This window comes from Rhinopithecus roxellana, chromosome 8 (genome assembly GCF_007565055.1).
Source record: "Rhinopithecus roxellana isolate Shanxi Qingling chromosome 8, ASM756505v1, whole genome shotgun sequence".
Lineage (NCBI taxonomy): Eukaryota > Metazoa > Chordata > Mammalia > Primates > Cercopithecidae > Rhinopithecus > Rhinopithecus roxellana.
Window position 1 is genome coordinate 46336880 of NC_044556.1, and position 20514 is coordinate 46357393.

Here is a 20514-nt window from a genome sequence, read left to right on the forward strand (position 1 = left end):
ATTCATTCATTGAAATTGTTAAAATTTGGCAATGCATACAAAATCTGTGACTGCTAAGAAAGCCCACATTATAACCCGGACCCGTTTCTTCTGAAGCTCTTTGGTCTCCAAGATGGTTAAGGCTAAATTACACCTTCCTCTCTAATGTTTTTTTTTTTTTTTTTTTTTGAGACGGAGTCTTGCTGTCTCCCAGGCTGGAGTGCAGTGGTACGATCTCGGCTCACTACAACCTCCGCCTCCCAGGTTCACGCCAATCTCCTGCCTCAGCCTCCCGAGTAGCTGGGACTACAGGCACCCGCCACAACGCACGGCTAATTTTTTTGTATTTTTAGTAGAGACAGGGTTTCACCCTGTTAGCCAGGATGGTCTCGATCTCCTGACCTCGTGATCTGCCCACCTCGGCCTCCCAAAGTGCTGGGATTACAGGTGTGAGCCACCGTGCCCAGCCTTTAATGTTTTTTAACAGTGGTAAAGGAAACAGAACAGCTAGATGACTTTTTTTTTTTTTTTTGAGACGGAGTTTCCAAGCTGGAGTGCAATGGCACAATCTCAGCTCACTGCAACCCCCACCTCCCGAGTTCACGCGATTCTCCTGCCTCAGCCTCCCAAGTAGCTGGGATTACAGGCATGCACCACCATGCCTGGCTAATTTTTTGTATTTTTAGTAGAAACGGGGTTTCACCATGTTAGCAGGCTGGTCTCGAACTCCTGACCTCAGGTGATCTGCCCGCCTTGGACTCCCAAAGTGCTGGGATTACAGTTGTGAGCCACCACGCTCAGCCTAGACAATTTCGTATTAACCAGGGCATATTACAGAAAAGGAAACAAGAAGTTTATTAGTCTAGAAATTCATTCTTATTATATTTATTTTATTTAATTTCTACCTAATTACAGAAGTCTATAATGCAAGTACACTCCAGAGACAGTTAAACCTTTAGAAAATACTCTAAAAAAATTATAGAAAATCACAAGTATATAATACCTTACAATTATCACCTATATATCCACAGGAGACTCTCAATTTGGAAAACTAAAAGAAAAAGAAAACCACATATTCAGATAAGACAGAGAATAAAACTCTTGAAAGGGATATGAGGCAGAAAGGGAGTGAAGAAAAACCAATAAAGTCTGTTAGCCTTTAAGAAAAAGGTTGGTAAAGCATACATTGGAAATAATTAAGAGACCTTTCCTCTAAGCTTACCCAGTCTGTGGTGAATGGGGCGCCGTTTGCCATCAATGTTCTCACTTCATCATCTTGGCCTTTTCTTGCTGCCTCTAGCAACCTCTTTCCCAAGTCCACCAAAGACATCTTTATGCATAGGAACAAAAGTTTTCAGGTAGCTATAACTCAAACATAAGGAAAGCTGCCAATACATTTTTTTAGAAGACTTCTTATATTTGAATGTATATAATATACATCTCAAGTTGACTGGTAGGTCACTTCCTTTCTACCTCATCTAACACAAGCAATAAAATAGTTGGGAATGTTTCAAGCCCTTATACATAGTTCTATCACTTTCAATCCCCAGAAATACTCTGGAAATATCTGCAACACACTACGACCTTTCTAGTTTAAGGAATCGATAAAACACCATTTCATTCCCCTGAAATGAAGAAAGGTACAATATTATTTTAAGGAACATAATACAAAATAATAAATTACGTAGTTTGATTTCCAGGAAGGGAGCAAGATGGATGCCCACCTGTGAAACTACTGCTTGACGGAAATTATGAGAGCCCTTATTAGCAACTAACTGCTCTCTCTGGAGGTTTGTAGGTCTTTGGATGGCACACTGAAATAGGACACATCAAGGTTTCCAAATAAAACTGTATCGCTCTCTCTTTTTTTTTTGTTTTTTGAGACTGAGTCTCACTGTATTGCTCAGGCTGGAGTGCAGTGGTATGACCTCGACTCAGTGCAACCTCCGCCTCCTGGGTTCAAGCAATTCTCTTGCCTCAGCCTCCTGAGTAGCTGGGATTACAGGCACCCGCCACCATGCCTGGCTAATTTTTGTATTTTTAGTAGAGACGTAGTTTCACCATGTTGGCCAGGCTGGTCTCGAACTCCTGACCTCAAGTGATCCACCCACCTCAGCCTCCCAAAGTGTTGGGATTACAGGCGTGAGCCACCGCACCCAGCCCAAACTATTACACCATAGTCAGAAGATAAAAACTAGGTTAAGATGCAGTAATGATATAATCATGCTTAAAATTTAAGGAGACAAAGAGGGGTGCAGTGGCTTGGGACTGTAATCCCAGCACTTTGGGAGGTCGAGGTAGAAGGATTACTTGAGCTCACAAGTTTGAGACCAGCCTAGGCAAAATGGTGAAACCCTGTCTCACAAAAAATACAAAAATTGGCTGGGCGCGGTGGCTCGAGCCTGTAATCCCAGCACTTTGGGAGGCCGAGGCAGGCAGATCACCTGAGGTCAGGAGTTTGAGACCAGCCTGGCCAACAGAGTGAAACCCCGTCTCTACTAAAAATACAAAAATTAGCCGGGTGTGGTAGCACACGTCTGTAGTCCCAGCTACTTGGGAGACTGAGGCAGGACAATTGCTTGAACCTGGGAGGCAGAGGTTGCAATGAGCCGAGATTGCGCCACTGCACTCCAGTCTGGGCGACAGAGCGAGACACTATCTCGAAAAAATAAAATAATAATTTTAAAAAAGATAAAAATTTACTGGGCATGGTGGTGCATGCCTATAATCTCAGCTAATCGGGAGGCTAAGATGGGAGGATAACTTCAGCTCAGGAGATGGAGGTTGCAGCGAGCTGAGATTGCACCACTGCACTCTAGCCTGGGTGATACAGCCAGATCTTGACTTAAAAAAAAAAAAAGAAAAAATTTAAGAACAAGCCTTTATTGGTTAAACACTGATCTGCTTAGGCCAGTAGTTCAAAAAGTATGGTTTGTGGACCCCTGGTGGTCCCTGATACCCTTTTAGGGATCTATGAGGTCAGAACTATTTTTATTATAATACAAAAACATTATTTGCCTTTTATCTTTTTCCATGTTTACATTAGCACTGACGGTACAAATGCAACAGTGGGTATAACTGCTGGTGCCTTAGCATGAATCAGACTGTGCTACTGGTTATTGTATTCTTCACTGCCATGTAATCTCAAGGGAAAATTGCCAGTTCTACTTAGGAGTGTCCTGGATGACACAGTAAAAATTATTAATTTTATTAAATCTCAATACCTGAATATATGTGTTTATAATTTATGTGTTACAAAATGGGAAGTATACATAAAGCACTTTTTTTTTTTTTTTTTTTTTTAGACATGGTTTCACTCTGTCACCCAGGCTGGAGTGCAGTGGGCACAATCACAGCTCACTGCAGTCCTGACCTCCTGGGCTCATGGGATCCTCCCATCTCAGCTTCCCAAGTAGCTGGGACTACAAGCACACACCACCATGCCCAGCTAATTTTTGTATTTTTTATAGAGATGGGGATTCCCAATATTACTCAGGCTGGTCTCAAACTGCTGGGCTCAAGCAATCGACCTACCTTGGGCCCCCAAAGTGTTAGGATTACAGGCATGAGCCACCACACCCGGACTCTTCTCTACCCTTTTGCTCAAATGACAATTATACTGTACCCACCATTCTGCATGATCTTTCCATAGCAATAGAACCCCAAAGTGTTGGGATTACAGGCGTGAGCCACTGTGCCTAGCTGACTTAAATTACTTCTGCTGCTTACTGAAACATGATGGTTTTCTTGAGAAAAAGCACTACATGATTAAGTTGCAAGCTAAAATAACTGCTTTTGGCTAGGCGCGGTGGCTCATGCCTGTAATCCCAACACTTTGGGAGGCCCAGGCAGGCAGATCACCAGGTCAGGAGATCGAGACCATTCTGGTTAACACGGTGAAACCCTGTCTCTACTGAAAATCCAAAAAAAAAAAAAAAAAAAAAATTAGCCAGGCGTGGTGGCAGACGCCTATAGTCCCAGCAACTTGGGAGGCTGAGGCAGGAGAATGCTGTGAACCCTGGAGGTGGAGCTTGCAGTGAGCCGAGATTGTGCCACTGCACTCCAGCGTGGGCGACACAGCGAGACTCCGTCTCAAAAAATAAATAAATAAATAAAATATTTTATCATGGAACATCATTTTATTTTATTATTATTTTATTTTTGAGACAGAGTTTTGCTCTTGTCACTCAGGCTGGAGTGCAATGGTGTGATCTCGGCTCACTGCAACCTCTGCCTCCCAGGTACAAGTGATTCTCCTGCCTCTGCCTCCCAAGTATCCACAATTACAGGCACCCACCACCATGCCCGGCTAATTTTTGTATTTTTAGTAGAGAGATGCTGGCCAGGCTGGTCTCGACCTCCTGACTTCAGGTGATCTGCCCACCTTGGCTTCCCAAAGTGCTGGGATTACAGGCGCGAGCCACCACAAAAGTGAGTGGCACAAAGTGAGTGGCAGCTCACTTTGTTCGTTTTTTATTTTATTCATTTATTTATTATTATTATTTTTTGACATGGAGCCTCGCTCTTGTTGCCCAGGCCAGAGTGCAGTGGCGAGATCTCGGCTCACTGCCAACCTCCACCGCCCAGGTTCAAGCAACTCTCTGTCTCAGCCTTCCGAGTAGCCGGGATTACAGGCATGCGCCACCACGTCCGACTAATTTTTCTGTACTTTTAGTAGAGATGGGGTTTCGCCATGTTGGCCAGGCTGTTCTCAAACTCCTGACCTCAGGTGATCTGCCTGCCTCGGCCTCCCAAAGTGCTGGGATTACAGGCGGGAGCCACCGCGCCCAGCCAACTGACAGTATTTATTGCCAATTATCAATTACAATTTGAGCTTTCAAGCAAAAATTAGAATTTTGGAAAATCTATAACCACTGCCATCAACTTGATGACTTACATTAAAGACTTTTCTGATGAAATAAGTGGTAATATTAATGAATGTGATTTTTTGATATTGTATAATAAAATGCATCAATATTTAGATGACCTATACAATTTGGTGAACCAATACTTTTTTTTTTTTTTTTTTGAGATGGAGTCTCGCTCTGTCGCCCAGGCTGGAGTTTAGTGGCCGGATCTCAGCTCACTGCAAGCTCCGCCTCCTGGGTTCACGCCATTCTCCTGCCTCAGCCTCCCGAGTAGCTGGGACTACAGGCGCCTGCCACCTCGCCCAGCTAGTTTTTTGTATTTTTTAGTAGAGACGGGGTTTCACCGTGTTAGCCAGGATGGTCTCGATCTCCTTACCTCGTGATCCACCCGTCTCGGCCTCCCAAAGTGCTGGGATTACAGGCTTCAGCCACCGCGCCTGGCCGAACCAATACTTTCCAAATGACCAGTGTTTGATGTTATAAAGTCATGCACAAGTAAAACAATTCAAAGTGAAAGATCAATGGGTTTTAAGGTCACAGAATACAAAAATTCACTGATGTGATTTCAAATTCCTCATTGCAACTAACTTTTTCTCTTTTTTTTTTTTTTTTTTTTTTGAGACAGGGTCTTTTTCTGTTGCCCAGGCTAGACTGCAGTGGTATGATCATAGCTCACTGCAGCCTTGAACTCCGGGGCTCAAGCAATCCTCCGTCCTCAGCCTCTTGAGTAGCTAGGACTACAGGTGCGCACAACCGTGCCTGACTAATTCTTTAGTTTTTTGTAGAGGTGCAGTTTTGTTACATTGCCCAGGATGGTCTCAAACTCCTGGCCTTAAGCAATCCTCCTGCCTTCGTGCAACTAACTTTTTTTTTTTTTTTTTTGAGACGGAGTCTCGCTCTGTTGCCCAGGCTGGAGTGCAGTGGCCGGATCTCAGCTCACTGCAAGCTCTGCCTCCCGGGTTCCCGCCATTCTCCTGCCTCAGCCTCCCGAGTAGCTGGGACTACAGGCGCCCGCCACCTCGCCCGGCTAGTTTGTTGTATTTTTAGTAGAGACAGGGTTTCACTGTGTTCGCCAGGATGGTCTCGATCTCCTGACCTTGTGATCTGCCCGTCTCGGCCTCCCAAAGTGCTGGGATTACAGGCTTGAGCCACCGCGCCCGGCCCGTGCAACTAACTTTTAAGAAATTACCACTTGTTGGCCTGGCACGGTGGCTCATGCCTGTAATCCCAGCACTTTGGGAGGCCAAGGTGGGCGGATCACAAGGTTAGGAGATCGAGACCACCCTGGTTAACACGGTGGAATTGCGTCTCTACTAAAAATACAAAAAAAAAAAAAAGAAAAAAAAAGAAAGAAAAAAATTAGCCAGGTGTGGTGGCGGACACCTGTAGTCCTAACTACTCGGGAGGCTGAGGCAAGAGAATCGCATGAACTCGGCAGGCGGAGCATGAAGTGAGCCCACATCGCACTACCACAATCCAGCCTGGGCAACAGAGCGAGACTCCATCTCAAAAAAAAAAAAAAAAAGAAATTACCATTTGTCAGCCGAACGCAGTGGCTTACACATATAATCCCAGCACTTTGGGAGGCCAAAGTGGGCGGATCATCTGAGGTCAGGAGTTCAAGATCAGCCTGGCCAACATGGTGAAACCCCGTCTCTACTAAAAGTACAAAAATTAGCTGGGCATGGTGGCACATGCCTGTAGCCCCAGTTACTTGGGAGGCTGAGGCAGGAGAATCACTTGAACCAAGGAGGCGGAGGTTGTGGTGAGCCGATATCGCACCACTGCACTCCAGTCTGGGCAACAGGGTGAGACTCCGTCTCAAAAAAAAAAAAAAGAAAAAAGAAATTACCACTTGTCAAATTTTTGTGTAGTATCAAAGAAGAATACTCATTGTTACTGGAAAAAGTTATAATACTCTTTCCTTCTACAAGTACATATTGTAACAGACAGAATGAAGTAGATGTAAGAATGCAGCTGTCAGCTGGGTGCAGTGGCTCACGCCTGTAAACCTAGCACTTTGCGAGACTGAGGCGGGCAGATCACCTAAGGTCAGGAGTTCAAGAGCAGCCTGGCCAACATGGTGAAACTCTGTCTTTACAAAAAATACAAAAAAAATAGGCCAGGCGCGGTGGCTCAAGCCTGTAATCCCAGCACTTTGGGAGGCTGAGACAGGCGGATCACGAGGTCAGGAGATCGAGACCATCCTGGCTAACACGGTGAAACCCCGTCTCTACTAAAAAAAAACTACAAAAAACTAGCCGGGCGAGGTGGCGGCGCCTGTAGTCCCAGCTACCCGGGAGGCTGAGGCAGGAGAATGGCGTGAACCCGGGAGGCGGAGCTTGCAGTGAGCTGAGATCCGGCCACAGCACTCCAGCCTGGGTGACAGAGCGAGACTCCGTCTCAAAAAAAAAAAAACAAAAAAACAAAAAAATTAGCTGGGCATGGTGGTGCATGCCTGTAGTCCCAGCTACTCAGGAGGCTGAGGTGGAAGAATTGCTTGAACCCAGGAGGCAGAGGTTGCAGTAAGCCGAGGTCACGCCACTGCACTCCAGCCTGGGTGATAGAGCAAGATACCGTCTAAAAAAAAAAAATGAGAATGCAGCTGTCTTCTATTAAGCCAGAAGTTAAAGAGAGTTGAAAAAAATATAAAACAATGCTCTTCTTCGCACCATTTTAAAACTTTGTGTATATATACATATTGTGTGTATATATATATATATGTATATATATATACAGTTTGTTTGTTTGTTTGTTGGGTTTTTTTGAGACAGGGTCTCACTGCTCTGTTGCCCAGGTTGGAGGGCAGTGACATAATCTTGGTTCACTGCAACCTCTGCCTCCGGTGTTTAAGTGATTCTTGTGCCTGAGCCTCCCAAGTAGCTGGGAGCCACCATACCCAGTCTGAATATGTATTTTTTATAAAAATGTTTTATGTTGGCCAGGTGTGGTGGCTCATGCCTGTAATCCCAGCACTTTGGGAGGCCGAGACAGGTGGATTGCCTGAGATCAGGAGTTCAAGACCATTCTGGCCAACATGGTGAAACTTCATCTCTACTAAAAATACAAAAAAATTAGTCAGGCGTGGTGGTGTGTACCTGTAATCCCAGCCACTTGGGAGGCTGAGACAGGGAAATTGCTTGAATCTGGAAGGTGAAGGTTGCGGTGAGTCGAGATCGCACCACTGCACTCCAGCCTGGGCGACAAAGCGAGACTCCATCTCAAAAAAAAAAAAAAGTTTTATGTTAACATGTAATGGACTTATTACCAAGTTAATTAATGAACTTTTTTTTTTCTTTTAATCTTCCCGTTTTAGAGATGGGGTCTCGCTCTGTCACCCAGTCTGGAGTATAGTGCAGTGATCATAGCTCACTGCAACCTCAAATTTCTGGGCTCAAGGGATCCTCCTGCCTTGGTGTCCCAAAGTACTGGGATTATAGGCATGAGTCACCATGCCCAGCCCATAGTGTGAATTTTTATAATCTAATCCAAGTGTCAGTTTATACCACACAAGAAAATGGTAGATAAAAATGATAGCAAACCTTTCTTTTTTCTTTTCTTTTTTTTTTTTTTTGAGATGTAGTCTTCCTTTGTTGGCCAGGCTAGAGTGCAGTAGCATGATCTTGGCTCACTGCAACCTCCAACCACCACCTCCTGGGTTCAAGTGATTCTTGTGTCAGCCTCCCGAGTAGCTGGGATTAAAGGTGCCACACCACCATGCCCAGCTAATATTTGTATTTTTAGTGGAGATAGGGTTTCACCATCTTGGCCAGGTTGGTCTTGAACTCCTGACCTCAAGTGATTTGCTTGCCTCGGCCTCCCAAAGAGTTGGGATTACAGATGTGAGTCACTGCGCCTGGGCTAAACCCTTCTTTTTATTTATTTATTTATTTATTTAGAGACAGAGTTTCGCTCTTGTTGCCCAGGCTGGAGTGCAGTGGAATGATCTCGGTTCACCGCAACCTCCGCCTCCTGGGTTGAAGTGATTTTCCTGCCTCAGCCTCCTAAGTAGCTGAGATTACAGGCATGCGCCACCATGCCCAGCTAATGTTGTATTTTTAGTAGAGACAGGGTTTCTCCATGTTGGTCAGACTTGTCTTGAACTCCTGACCGTAGGTGATCTGCCCACCTTGGCCTCCCAAAGTGCTGGGATTACAGGTGTGAGTCACCGCACCTGGCCAACCCTTCTTATAGAACTTATAGAATTAGATGTCACATTTCTCCATGGTTATCTTCCTTTTAAAATATCAAAACTGTGTTTCAATTTATTTTATTACTAATATTTAAAAACAAGAACAAATTTTAGATGATTCATTAGTTAGAAATGATTCTCTTCACATTTTTCCAACATATACTATATATAAAAAGTATAAGGCCAGGCACAGTGGCTTATGCCTGTAATCCCAACATTTTGGGAGGCCGAGGAGGGTGGATCATGAGGTCAAGAGATTGAGACCATCCTGGCCAACATAGTGAAACCCTGTCTCTATTAAAAATACAAAATTAGGCCCGGCGCAGTGGCTCAGGCCTGTAAATCCCAGCACTTTGGGAGGCTGAGATGGGCGGATCACGTGGTCAGGAGATCGAGACCATCCTGGCTAACACGGTGAAACCCCATCTCCCCTAAAATACAAAAAAAATTAGCCGGTCGTGGCGGCGGGCGCCTGTAGTCCCAGCTACTCAGGAGGTTGCAGCAGAATGGCGTGAACCCAGGAGGCGGAGCTTGCAGTGGGCCGAGATCGTGCCACCGCACTTCAGCCTGGGTGACAGAGGGAGATTCCGTCCCAACACTTTGGGAGGCCGAGGTGGGCAGATCATGAGGTCAGGAGATCGAGACCATCCTGGCCTACACGGTGAAACCCTGTCTCTACTAAAAATACAAAAAAAAATTTGCCGGGCGAGGTGGCGAGTGCCTGTAGTCTCAGCTACTTGGGAAGCTGAGGCAGGAGAAGTGTGAATCCGGGAGGCGGAGCATGCAGTGTGCCGAGATCACGCCACTGCACTCCAGCCTGGCGACAGAACGAGACTCCATCTCAAAAAAAAAAAAAAAGTTGGTTAGGCATGGTGGCACATGCCTGTAATCCCAGCTGCTAAGGAGGCTGAGGCAGGAGAACTGCTTGAACCCGGGAGGTGGAGGTTGCAGTGAGCCAAGATCACGCCACTGCACTCCAGCCTGGGCAACAAGAGCGAAACCCCGTCTCAAAAAAAAAAGAAAAGTACATCACCAAGACTTAAAAAGTACATCACCAAGACTTAAACACCTTTACAATAAATCACAAAGGTAAACAACGCCTCACACAAGGATGTTCAGAAATGCTGGCTCAAAGAGGATTATCTATTCTAAGAATGAAATTTCAGCCCTAGACCCGACGACCAAAAAAATTCAGTTGAAGTTTGGGGTATCTGCTTAAGAAGTCTGCTGGGTGCGGTGGCTCACGCCTGTAATCCCAGCACTTCGGGAGGCTCAGGAGGTGGATCATGAGGTCAGGAGATTGAGAACATCCTGGCTAACATGGTGAAACCCCGTCTCCACTAAAAATACAAAAAATTAGCTGGCTGTGTTGGCGGGTGCCTATAGTACCAGCTACTCGGGAGGCAGAGGCAGGAGAATGGCGAGAACCCAGGAGGCAGAGCTTGCAGTGAGCTGAGATCGTGCCACGGCACTCCAGCCTGGGTGACAGAGCGAGACTCCCTCTCAAAAAAAAAAAAACAACTCTGGTTTGCTTCTGGGGAGGTGATATTTCTGGAAACAAGACCCTTTAAATACATTAATTTTTATCCCACTGTAATTGCTGTTTTCATCACATGAACCCTTGCAAATATATTTATTTATTTTTTAAGACAGAGGTTTGCTCTTGTTGTGCAGGCTGGAGTGCAATGGCAAGATCCCCAGTCACTGCAATCTCCGTCTCCAAAGTTCAAGCGATTCTCCTACCTCAGCCTCCTGAGTAGCTGGGAATACAGGCATGTGCCACCACGCCCGGCTAATTTTTGTATTTTTAGTAGAGAGGGGGTTTCACCATCTTGGCAAGGCTGGTCTCGAACTCCTGACCTCGTGATCCACCCGCCTCAGCCTCCCAAAGTGCTGGGATTACAGGCATGAGCCACTGTGCCTGGCAATGTTTTATTATTATTATTATGATTGTTGTTATTTTTTTGTGTGTGTGTGTGACAGAGTTTTGCTCTTGTTATGCAGACTAGAGTGCAATGGTGCAATCTCAGCTCACCGCAATCTCCGTCTCCAAAGTTCAAGCGATTCTCCTGCCTCAGCCTCCCGAGTAGCTGGGATTACAGGCATGTGTCACCACGCCCAGCTAAATTTTGTATTCCCAGTAGAGACAGGGTTTCACCATGCTGGTCAGCCCGGACTCGAACTCCTGACATCAGGTGATCCGCTGCCTCGGCCTCCCAAAGTGCTGGGATAGAGGCGTGAGTCACTGCGCCCGGTCGCAAAATGTTTCTGACCAGTGTTTTCCATTGTAGTCTGCTTTCATATCTACATTTATTGTATTTATGTATTTATTTATTGAGATAGGGTCTCACTCTGTTTCCCAGGCTGGAGTGCAGTGGCATAATCACCACTCACTGCAACCTCTGCCTCCTGGATTCAAGCGATTCTCCTGCCTCGTTCTCCTGAATAGCTGGGGTTACAGGCACCTACTACCACGCCTGGCTAATTTATGTATTTTTAATAGAGGCAGGGTTTCATCAGGTTGACCAGGCTGGTCTTGAACCCCTGACCTCAAGTAACCCACCAGCCTCAGCCTCCCAAAGTGCTGGGATTACAGGCGTGAGCCACTGCACCTGGCCTATCACTCTTCTTTAATCATCTTTCTGTCACACATCAATACTACTAAATGACAACCAACCCAAATCTGTCATCCCATTCTTTCAACAAGGCATGATTTGAAACCCCTATTTCCTACTATATAGAGATAAAATTAAACTTTGGGATTAGAATGTAAATAGGGTGCTATATTTATCTCCTAATATAGGAAAGATCTAGAAATGCATTCTTCAAGGCTCTTTTCTCCTCCTATCCTCAGTTACTCTTTTGAGTTAACCTGAAGCATCCATCTTAAGAAAAAGTAAAATGTAGCCAGGTGCGGTGGCTCACGCCTGTAATCCCAGCACTTTGGGAGGCAGACGCAGGCAGATCACTTGAGGTCAGGAGTTGGAGACCAGACTGGCCAACATAGTGAAACCCTGCCTCTACTAAAAATACAAAAATTAGCCAGGCGTGGTGTTGCATGCCTGTAATCCCAGCTACTCAGGAGGTTGAGGCAGGAGAATCACTTGAACCTGGGAGGCAGAGGTCGCAGTGAGCCAAGATTGTGCCACTGCCCTCCAGCCTGGGTAACAGAGCAAGACTGTCTCACACAAACAAACAAACAAAGAAAACTAACAACAAAAAAAAGTAAAATGTATTTTTCTTTTTCTTTTTTGTTGTTGTTGTTGTTTTTGAGATGAAGTCTCACTCTGTCTCACCCAGGCTGGAGTGCAGTGGTGTGATCTCGGCTAACTGCAGCCTCTACCTCTCGAGTTCAAGCAATTCTCCTGTCTCAGCCTCCTGAGTAGCTCAGACTACAGGTGCGTGCCACCATACCTGGATAGTTTTGTATTTTTAGTAGGGACAGGGTTTCATCATGTTGGCCAGGCTAGTCTTGAACTCTTGACTTCAGGGGATCCACCTGCCTCACCCTCCCAAAGTGCTGGGATTACAGGCATGAGCCACTGTGCCTGGCCTTTATTTTTATTATTCTAAAGAAAATTATTATGTTTTGAGATGGAGTCTCGCTCTGTTCCCCAGGCTGGAGTGCAGTGGCGTGATCTTGGGTCACTGCAACCTCCGCCTCCCAGGTTCCAGTGATTCTCCTGTCTCAGCCTCCTGAGTAGCTAGGATTATGGGCATGCGCCATCATGACCAGGTAATTTTTGTATTTTTAGTAGAGACAGGGTTTCACCATGTTGGTCAGGCTGGTCTTGAACTCCTGACCTTGTGATCCACCTGCCTCGGTCTCCCAAAGTGCTGGGATTACAGGCATGAGCCACTGTGCCTGGCCTCTCCTCTCTTTTTGTTTAAAGCCCAGCCCAGCCATGGGTTTATACCCTCAAATACCTATGAGTGGCCGGGTGCGGTGGCTGATGCCTATACTTCCAACACTTTGGGTGGCTGAGGCAGGCGGATCACAAGGTCAAGAGAAAGAGACCATTCTGGCCAACATGGTGAAATCCCGTCTCTACTAAAAATAAAAAAATTAGCTGTGCGTGGTGGTGTGCGCCTGTAGTCCTGGCTACTCGGGAGGCTGAGGCAGGAGAATCGCTTGAACCTGGGAGGTGGAGGCTGCAGTGAGCTGAGATCGTGCCACTGCACTCCAGCCTGGTGACAGAGTGAGACTCTGTCTCAAAAAACAAACAAACAAACAAACAAAACCAAAAAAACCTATGAGTTGGATAAATTCCTCCCCTCCTGAGGTCCCAGGATAATTTGGGGCTCCTGGGCCTGTCAAAAAGTGACATTCTTTCGTTACCACAGATCAGGAACCCTGTACAGGGACTTTAGACAAGGTATGAGGCCAGTTTTCCCAAGGGGCTTTAATTGGCTTTGTAAGTCTTATGTGAGATTCCTTTTATGGAAGAGTTCTTTCAAAGCCAATTTAAAAAGCCTATGTGAAAAATCATCATTCTTGCTGCACTTTATACAAATAATCAGACCAAGTATAATAAACCCAATCTATTTTACCATGATTTGCCTTTAGTAAAAATGGGAGACTGGCCAGGTGCAGTGGCTCACACCTATAATCCCAGCACTTTGGGAGGCCGAGGTGGGTGGATCACCCAAAGTCAGGCGTTCGAGACCATCCTGGCCAAAACAGTGAAATACCGTTTCTAGTAAAAATACAAAAATTAGCCAGACGTGGTGGCGCATGACTGTAATCCCAGCTACTCCAGAGGCTAAGGCAGGAGAATTGCTTGAACCCAGGAGACAGAGCTTGCAGTGAACCGAGATTGTGCCACTGGCCACTGCACTCCAGCCTAGGTGACAGAGTAAGACTCTGTCTCAAAAAAAAAAAAAAAAAAATTCTAGTCTCATCAATTGTTTTTAAGTTTTTTTCTGCAATTTAGACTAACCCTGCTTATTCCTGTGAACCAACCAGTGATCTCTGGCTGCTGCTCAAAAGAAACAAAAGGGATGGGTAATGTAAAAATTTGGATCAATATTCTAATTCTGGGCACAATACTGGAATCAGCTAGTAACCCTAAATTAGCTTGGTTCCAACAGTTGCCCAGTTCACGGAAAACCTTCTTATTTAGTTTACTTGGGACAGTTTTGCTTATTTTCCTTTACTGTTGTGGAGTATATTGCTGTTGTACTCTTTGTGTAGGAATGCAGGATAAGCCTACTGAATGTTGTCTTTTTTTTTTTTTTTTTTTGTGAGACGGAGTCTCGCTCTGTCGCCCAGGCTGGAGTGCAGTGGCCGGATCTCAGCTCACTGCAACCTCCGCCTCCCGGGTTCACGCCATTCTCCCGCCTCAGCCTCCTGAGTAGCTGGGACCACAGGCGCCCGCCACCTCGCCCGGCTAATTTTTTTTGTATTTTTAGTAGAGACGGGGTTTCACCGTGTTAGCCAGGATGGTCTCGATCTCCTGACCTCGTGATCCACCCGTCTCGGCCTCCCAAAGTGCTGGGATTACAGGCTTGAGCCACCGCGCCCGGCCTATTTTTTTGTTTTATGTGTTTTTGGGGGGGTGTTTTTTGAGATGAAGTCTCTCTCTGTTGCCTAGGCTGGGGTCCAGTGGCACAATCTCAGCTCACTGCAACCTCTGCCTCCCAGGTTGTAGCGATTCTCCTGCCTCAGTCTCACGCCTGGCTTTTTTTTTTTTTTTTTTTTTGAGATGGAGTCTCGCTCTGTTGCCCAGGCTCACTGCACGCTCCACCTCCCAGGTTCACGCCATTGTCCTGCCTCAGCCTCTCAAGTAGCTGGGACTACAGGCGCCCACCACCACGCCTAGCTAATGTTTTGTATTTTTAGTAGATGTGGGGTTTCACCGTGTTAGCCAGGATGGTCTTGATCTCCTGACCTCGTGATCCACCCTCCTGGGCCTCCCAAAGTGCTGGGATTACAGGCGTGAGCCACCATGCCTGGCCAATATTTTGTATTTTTAGTACAGATGGAGTTTCACTCTGTGAGCCAGGATTGTCTCAATATCCTGACCTCTGACCGCCGCAGCCTCCCAAAGGGCTGGAATTACAGGCATGAGCCACCGCGCCCGGCCCTTGTTTTGTTTTTTGAGACTGTCTCACACTGTTGCCCAGACTGGAGTGCAGTGGCATGATCTCGGCTCACCACAACCTCTGTCTCTAATGCTCAAGCAATTCTTCTGCCTCACTCTCCCGAGTAGCTGGGATTACAGGCACGTGCCACTACTGCCTGGCTAATTTTTGTATTTTTAGTAGAGACAGGGTTTCACCATGTTGGCCAGGCTGGTCTCGAACTGCTGACCTCGTGATCTGCCCACGTCAGCCTTCCAAAGTGCTGGGATTATAGGCATGAGCCACTGCGCCCAGCCTTCCTTTACTTTCTCAATCGACTTGCTTTCACTTAAAACAAAACAACGAAAACAAACAAACAAAAAAACCACAGCATTTTGAGGGGAACTATGTGCCATTCTCCCAGTATCTTGTCAATGCTGTTTCTGGCAGGTGGTCAATACTTGCCTGGTGGCCCATCGACCAGACAAGAGATGAAGCCTGATACACCAGAAAACAGTCTGGGCACTTCTGACTCCTTGACTACCAACAACTAATATTCTCCCTTGCTGGCTGTACCTCCACTTTCCCTATACATAAACTGAGGAAACAAAATCTGTCTCACTTGCCTTCTAGGATTTTGGAGATGAATAAAATAAATCCCAGTGCTTTGGGAAGCCAAAGCAGGAGGATCACTTGAAGCCAGGAATTTGAGCCCAGCTGGGACAACACAGAGGGACTCTGTCTCTACAAAAATACAAAAATAAAATAATTTAGCAGGGTGTGGTGGCCCACACCTATAGTCCTAGCTATTCAGGAGGCTAAGGCAGGACGATCGCTTGAGCCCAGGAGTTTGAGGCTGCGATGAGCTATGATCACTGCACTCCAGCCTGGGTGACTGAGCAAGACCTTGTCTCTAAAAATAAAAATAAATAAAAAATTTAAAAAGATGGAAAAGAACCTAAATATATGTCAGTAGGGGATGGGATAAAGTACTGAGCAAGACCCTGTCTCTAAAAATAAATAAAAAGATTGAAAAGAACCTACATATATATCAATAGGGGATTGGACAAAGTATGTTTGTTTGTTTGTGATGGAGTTTTGCTCTTGTTTCCCAAGCTGGAGTACAATGGTATGATCTTGGCTCACTGCAACCTCCGCCCGCCGGGTTCAAGCCATTCTCTTGCCTCAGTCTCCTGGGAAGCTGGGATTACAGGCGTGTGCCACCACACTCGGCAAATTTTTTGTATTTTTAGTAGAAATGGGGTTTCGCCATGTTAGCCAGGCTGGTCTCGAACTCCTGACCTCAGGTGATCCACCCTCCTCCGCCTCCCAAAGTGCTAGGATTACAGGCGTGAGCCTCCACGCCCGGCCTGTTTGTTTTTTAAAGAGACAGGGCCTCACTCTGTGGTCCAGGCTGGAGTGCAGTGGCGCAATCACGGCTCACTGCAGCCTCGACCTCCTGGGCTCAAGCAATCCTCTCACCTCGGCTTCCAGAGTAGCTGGGACCACCAGTGGGCACTACCACGCCCAGCTGATTAAATTTTTTTTTCTTTTTTTCTCTGTACAGACAGGGAGGGGTCTCCCTATCTTGCCCAGGGTGTTCTAGAACTCCAGGGCTCAAGGGATCCTCCCACATCAGCTTCCCAAAACGCTGGGATTACAGGCGTGAGCCACTGCGCCTGGCCAAAACCTTTCTTTTCTTTTTTTTTTGAGATGGAGTCTTGCTCATCACCCAGGCTGGAGTGCAGTGGCGTGATCTCGGCTCACTGCAAGCTCCGCCTCCCGGGTTCACGCCATTCTCCTGTCTCAGCCTCCCGAGTAGCTGGGACTACAGGCGCCTGCCAACGCGCCCGGCTAATTTTTTTTTTTTTTTTTTTTTTTTTATTTGTATTTTTAGCAGAGATGGGGTTTCACCGTCTTAGCCAGGATGGTCTCGATCTCCTGACCTTGTGATCCTGCCCGCCTCGGCCTCCCAAAGTGCTGGGATTACAGGCGTGAGACACCACGCCCGGCCCAAAACCTTTCAATAAGTGTGTGTTTTAATAATTCATGCAGTGCTTGAGCTCTTGACAACAAAGTATTCTATTATCCAAGAGTAATTAATTACTTTTGTTTATTTAAGAATTTGGATGGGTCAGTTTTTTGTTCTTACTGTCATCAAAGCAGGTGTGAAAATACATGCCTAAGTACATCTCTACTGGATTGGGTGGACCAAGTGATTAAATGAAAATATGGTCCTGGATGGCCAAAATTTTGTTACATTGTTGATAGTAAGCCATAGATTGTCCTTTTCCAAAGACAATGGGGTGGGGGGACCCCCTAGAGAGAAAGCCCTTTCGGGAAAAGGGAGAGGAATGGGATGACCTCTGGCTCAAGGAAGTATGTGAGAACAGGAGACAGCCAACGGAAAGGAGAATTGCAATGGAAGAATCTATGTTTCTTTTAGTATTGCTCAAGTCCCCACTGGGCGGCCAGCTGTACAAACAACTGTGAAAGAAGCGGAGTCGAGGCCGGGAGCGTGGCTCACGCCTGTAATCCCAGCACTTTGGAAGGCCAAGGTGGGCGGATCACCTAAGGTGAGGGGTTCGAGACCAGCCTGGCCAACATGGTGAAACCCCGTCTCTATTAAAAAATATACAAAAATTAGCCGTGCACGGTGGCACACGTCTGTAATCCCAGCTACTCGGGAGGCTGAGGCAGGAGAATCGCTTAACCCGGGAGGCGGAGGTTGCAGTGAGCTGGAGGTTGCAGTAAGTCGAGATCGCGCCACTCACTCTAGCCTGGGTGACAGAGCGAGACTCAGTCTTAAAAAAAAGCAAAAAAGCAGAGGCGGGACCCGTACTGCTCTCGTTCAGATTACCGAGTTCACTAGTTATCTTTCAGGTCATTATTAGGGTCAGAGAATGAGGGTCGCCGTTTCCCTCTCTATCATAAACCCTACAGTTCTCACACCAATGTCTGTCTGAAACATGGGAACCAATTTGGGGCAGGGAGCCAAACTCAGCCTCTGGCGACGGGCCTCGGCTCCAGCTCCGCCCCGCCCCCTAGTGGTCACCTCCGCGGCCTGGACTTCCTTTGGTCCAGCTCCCCAGCCCCAGGTCTTACACCCACCCTCTTCTTCACCTCCTTCCAGTCCCCTCCCCTTCCTCCCGACAGCATCCCCTTCCTCTCCGTCCCCCTCCCCCAGCTGCCCCCGCTTCGGTGACGGGGAGCCGCGCGGTCCGCACCCAGAAGTCCGAGGCTGGGCTGGGAAGCGGTGTGACTTCTCACGGCACTTTCCTTTCCAGCCCTGACGCCCCCCGGAGTCCACACATCTCTTCTTTCCCCTCACCTCCTCGTCCGGGACGCTGCCGGCCGCGCTTCCACGGAGCCCGCCAGTTTAGTCCCGTTTCCTTCTCTAGTTAAGACTGCCTGTCAAGGACGGTTACTTTTTGCCCTTTTCATGTGAGCATGTTTTGGGGGCCTTTAACCCCCCCTCGTGGAGAAACAGAGGCAACGAAATGGCGGACCCGGAAATGAAGACGCCGCGAGTAAGATTTCTGGCGGAGGAATCTGTGAAGGGAAAATGATCAGAAAACCCATACTCCCATTCGAACAGAAAGATGATGCACCCCCGAGGCTCATCGCATATCTGCTGAGGGACTTCTGAGGTGGAAAAGTGCGTCACCGAGGCATCCTAGGCAGGACTATTTAACGGGGCGGAGGACTGCTGGTTACGTGTCTTGCGCGTCTGAATAGTTCCAGCAGGGGACGGAGCCCGGGACTCTTGTTGGCGCCAAGAACCTGGAGAACTGCTGAGGGAGAGCTCGGATCGTGCATCAGTCCTGCAGTTTGCGTCTTAACTCTTGGCTGTTTCTTCGGGGTCCTGGGCAGCCAGGTTTAGGTTGACGGGAAAGCCTCACTTCCTTATCCCAAACCTCGGCTGCAGCTGTTTGGGACGTTCCTGACTTGGTGAATTGGGTTCTGGTGCCTGATGGACACATTTTTCCAGTTACAGCCCGAATGTAAGGACCCCAGAGCCAAGCTGTCCGTGCGAACAGTGAAACAAAGAACTGAGTCGTTTCTTTTCTTTCTTTCTTATTATTTTTTGAGACGGAGTCTCGTTTCGTCCGTCGCACAGGCTGGAGTGCAGTGACGCGATCTCCGCTCACTGCAACCTCCGCCTCCCAGGTTCAAGTGATTGACCTGCCTCAGCCTCCCCCCACGCTGGGCTAATTTTTGTATTTTTAGTAGAGACGGGGTTTCACCGTGTTGGCCAGGCTGGTCTCGAACTCCTGACCTCAAGTGATTCGCCCGCCTCGGTCTCCCAAAGTGCTGGGATTACAGGCGTGAGCCACCGTGCCCGGCCTGAGTCATTTCTTTTTGGAGGCCTGCAAGAGGATGGAGCATGAGTTTGCAAATCCATTTAGTCATTTTATTTACCAGTTGATCCCTGTCCCCCACCCACCAATTGCCATGACTGAAGGACTCTGAAGGGGCCTTTCAAAACTCAGTGAAAATAGAAAAGGACATACTGCTTATCCTTCCTGGCCCCATTCTTCCTTAGACTGGGATCGTCTTTAGATGTGGGGTTTTCATGGCCTAGAGGGAGGATTTGCCTTTTTTTCTTCCTCCTGGGGACTTCTCTAGATCATCCTTACTTTATGATACACTGCCCAATGCTGTCCTATCCATATTTGTATTTACAGTTTCTCTTGAGAGTTGGAGTCTTGTCTCATTCTCGTTTACATTCTTTTGGCTCAGTGCTTTCCTATAGTAGGCACACAAAAACCAGAAATTAAGCAGATAACGTATTTGAGTGAATTCGTTTATCTTCTTAGGCACCTAGGAGAATTACTACCTGAAATATGTTGGTAGTCAGTGGGCAACCAGAAGAGTGGTTGTAGCTGTCTCCCTACTTTTCTAATTTTAAGTTGATTTTGCCCTTTCATTATTTATCTGTTCAATGCGACGTTCACCATTTAATGTCTAAATGCTATTCAAATCATTCATTCTTCCTCTAAGTTGAATATTATTATAGAAAGATAAAACGAGGTGGGGCTTAGTGGCTCACGCCTGTAATCCCAGCACTTTGGGAGGCTAAGGCGGGCGGATCACCTGAGGTCAGGAGTTCGAGACCAGCCTGGCAATATGGTGAAACCCCCATCTCTATGAAAAATACAAAAATTAGCCGGGCCTGGTGGCAGGCGCCTGTAATCCCAGCTACTTGGGAGCCTGAAGTGGGAGGACGCCGTGACCCTGGTGGGTGGAGGTTGCACTGAGCAGTGATTGCGCTGCTGCACTCCAACCTGGGTGACAGAGTGGGACCCTGTCTCAAAAAATAAAAAGATGTATAAGCTGAGTGTGAAAGCAAGGCTAATTTCTCAGATTTCTATGGCTTCCCTTGTGAAGAGAGAGAAAACTAGACTCCAG

General features: G+C 47.0%; 1 protein-coding gene across 10 annotated transcripts in view; it reads right to left on the reverse strand.

Moving 5' to 3' along the window:
- The window catches only part of GABPB2 (GA binding protein transcription factor subunit beta 2), a 71101-nt gene extending 51817 nt beyond the window's left edge, over positions 1-19284 (reverse strand). For 5 of the 10 annotated variants that reach the window (XM_030936283.1, XM_030936285.1, XM_030936284.1 and 2 more), the window contains exons 1-3: positions 18434-19284; positions 1202-1309; positions 983-1030 (exon numbers count right to left, since the gene is read on the reverse strand). In XM_030936283.1, the coding sequence (XP_030792143.1) occupies positions 983-1030; positions 1202-1309 (156 nt within the window). In that variant the 5' untranslated portion in view covers positions 18434-19284. Of the gene's footprint in view, positions 1-982; positions 1031-1201; positions 1342-1703; positions 1905-18329 lie in introns of those variants that run through there. The other 5 variants (XM_030936278.1, XM_030936277.1, XM_030936279.1 and 2 more) reach the window with 5 other exon arrangements.
- Positions 19285-20514: the final 1230 nt, after the last annotated feature.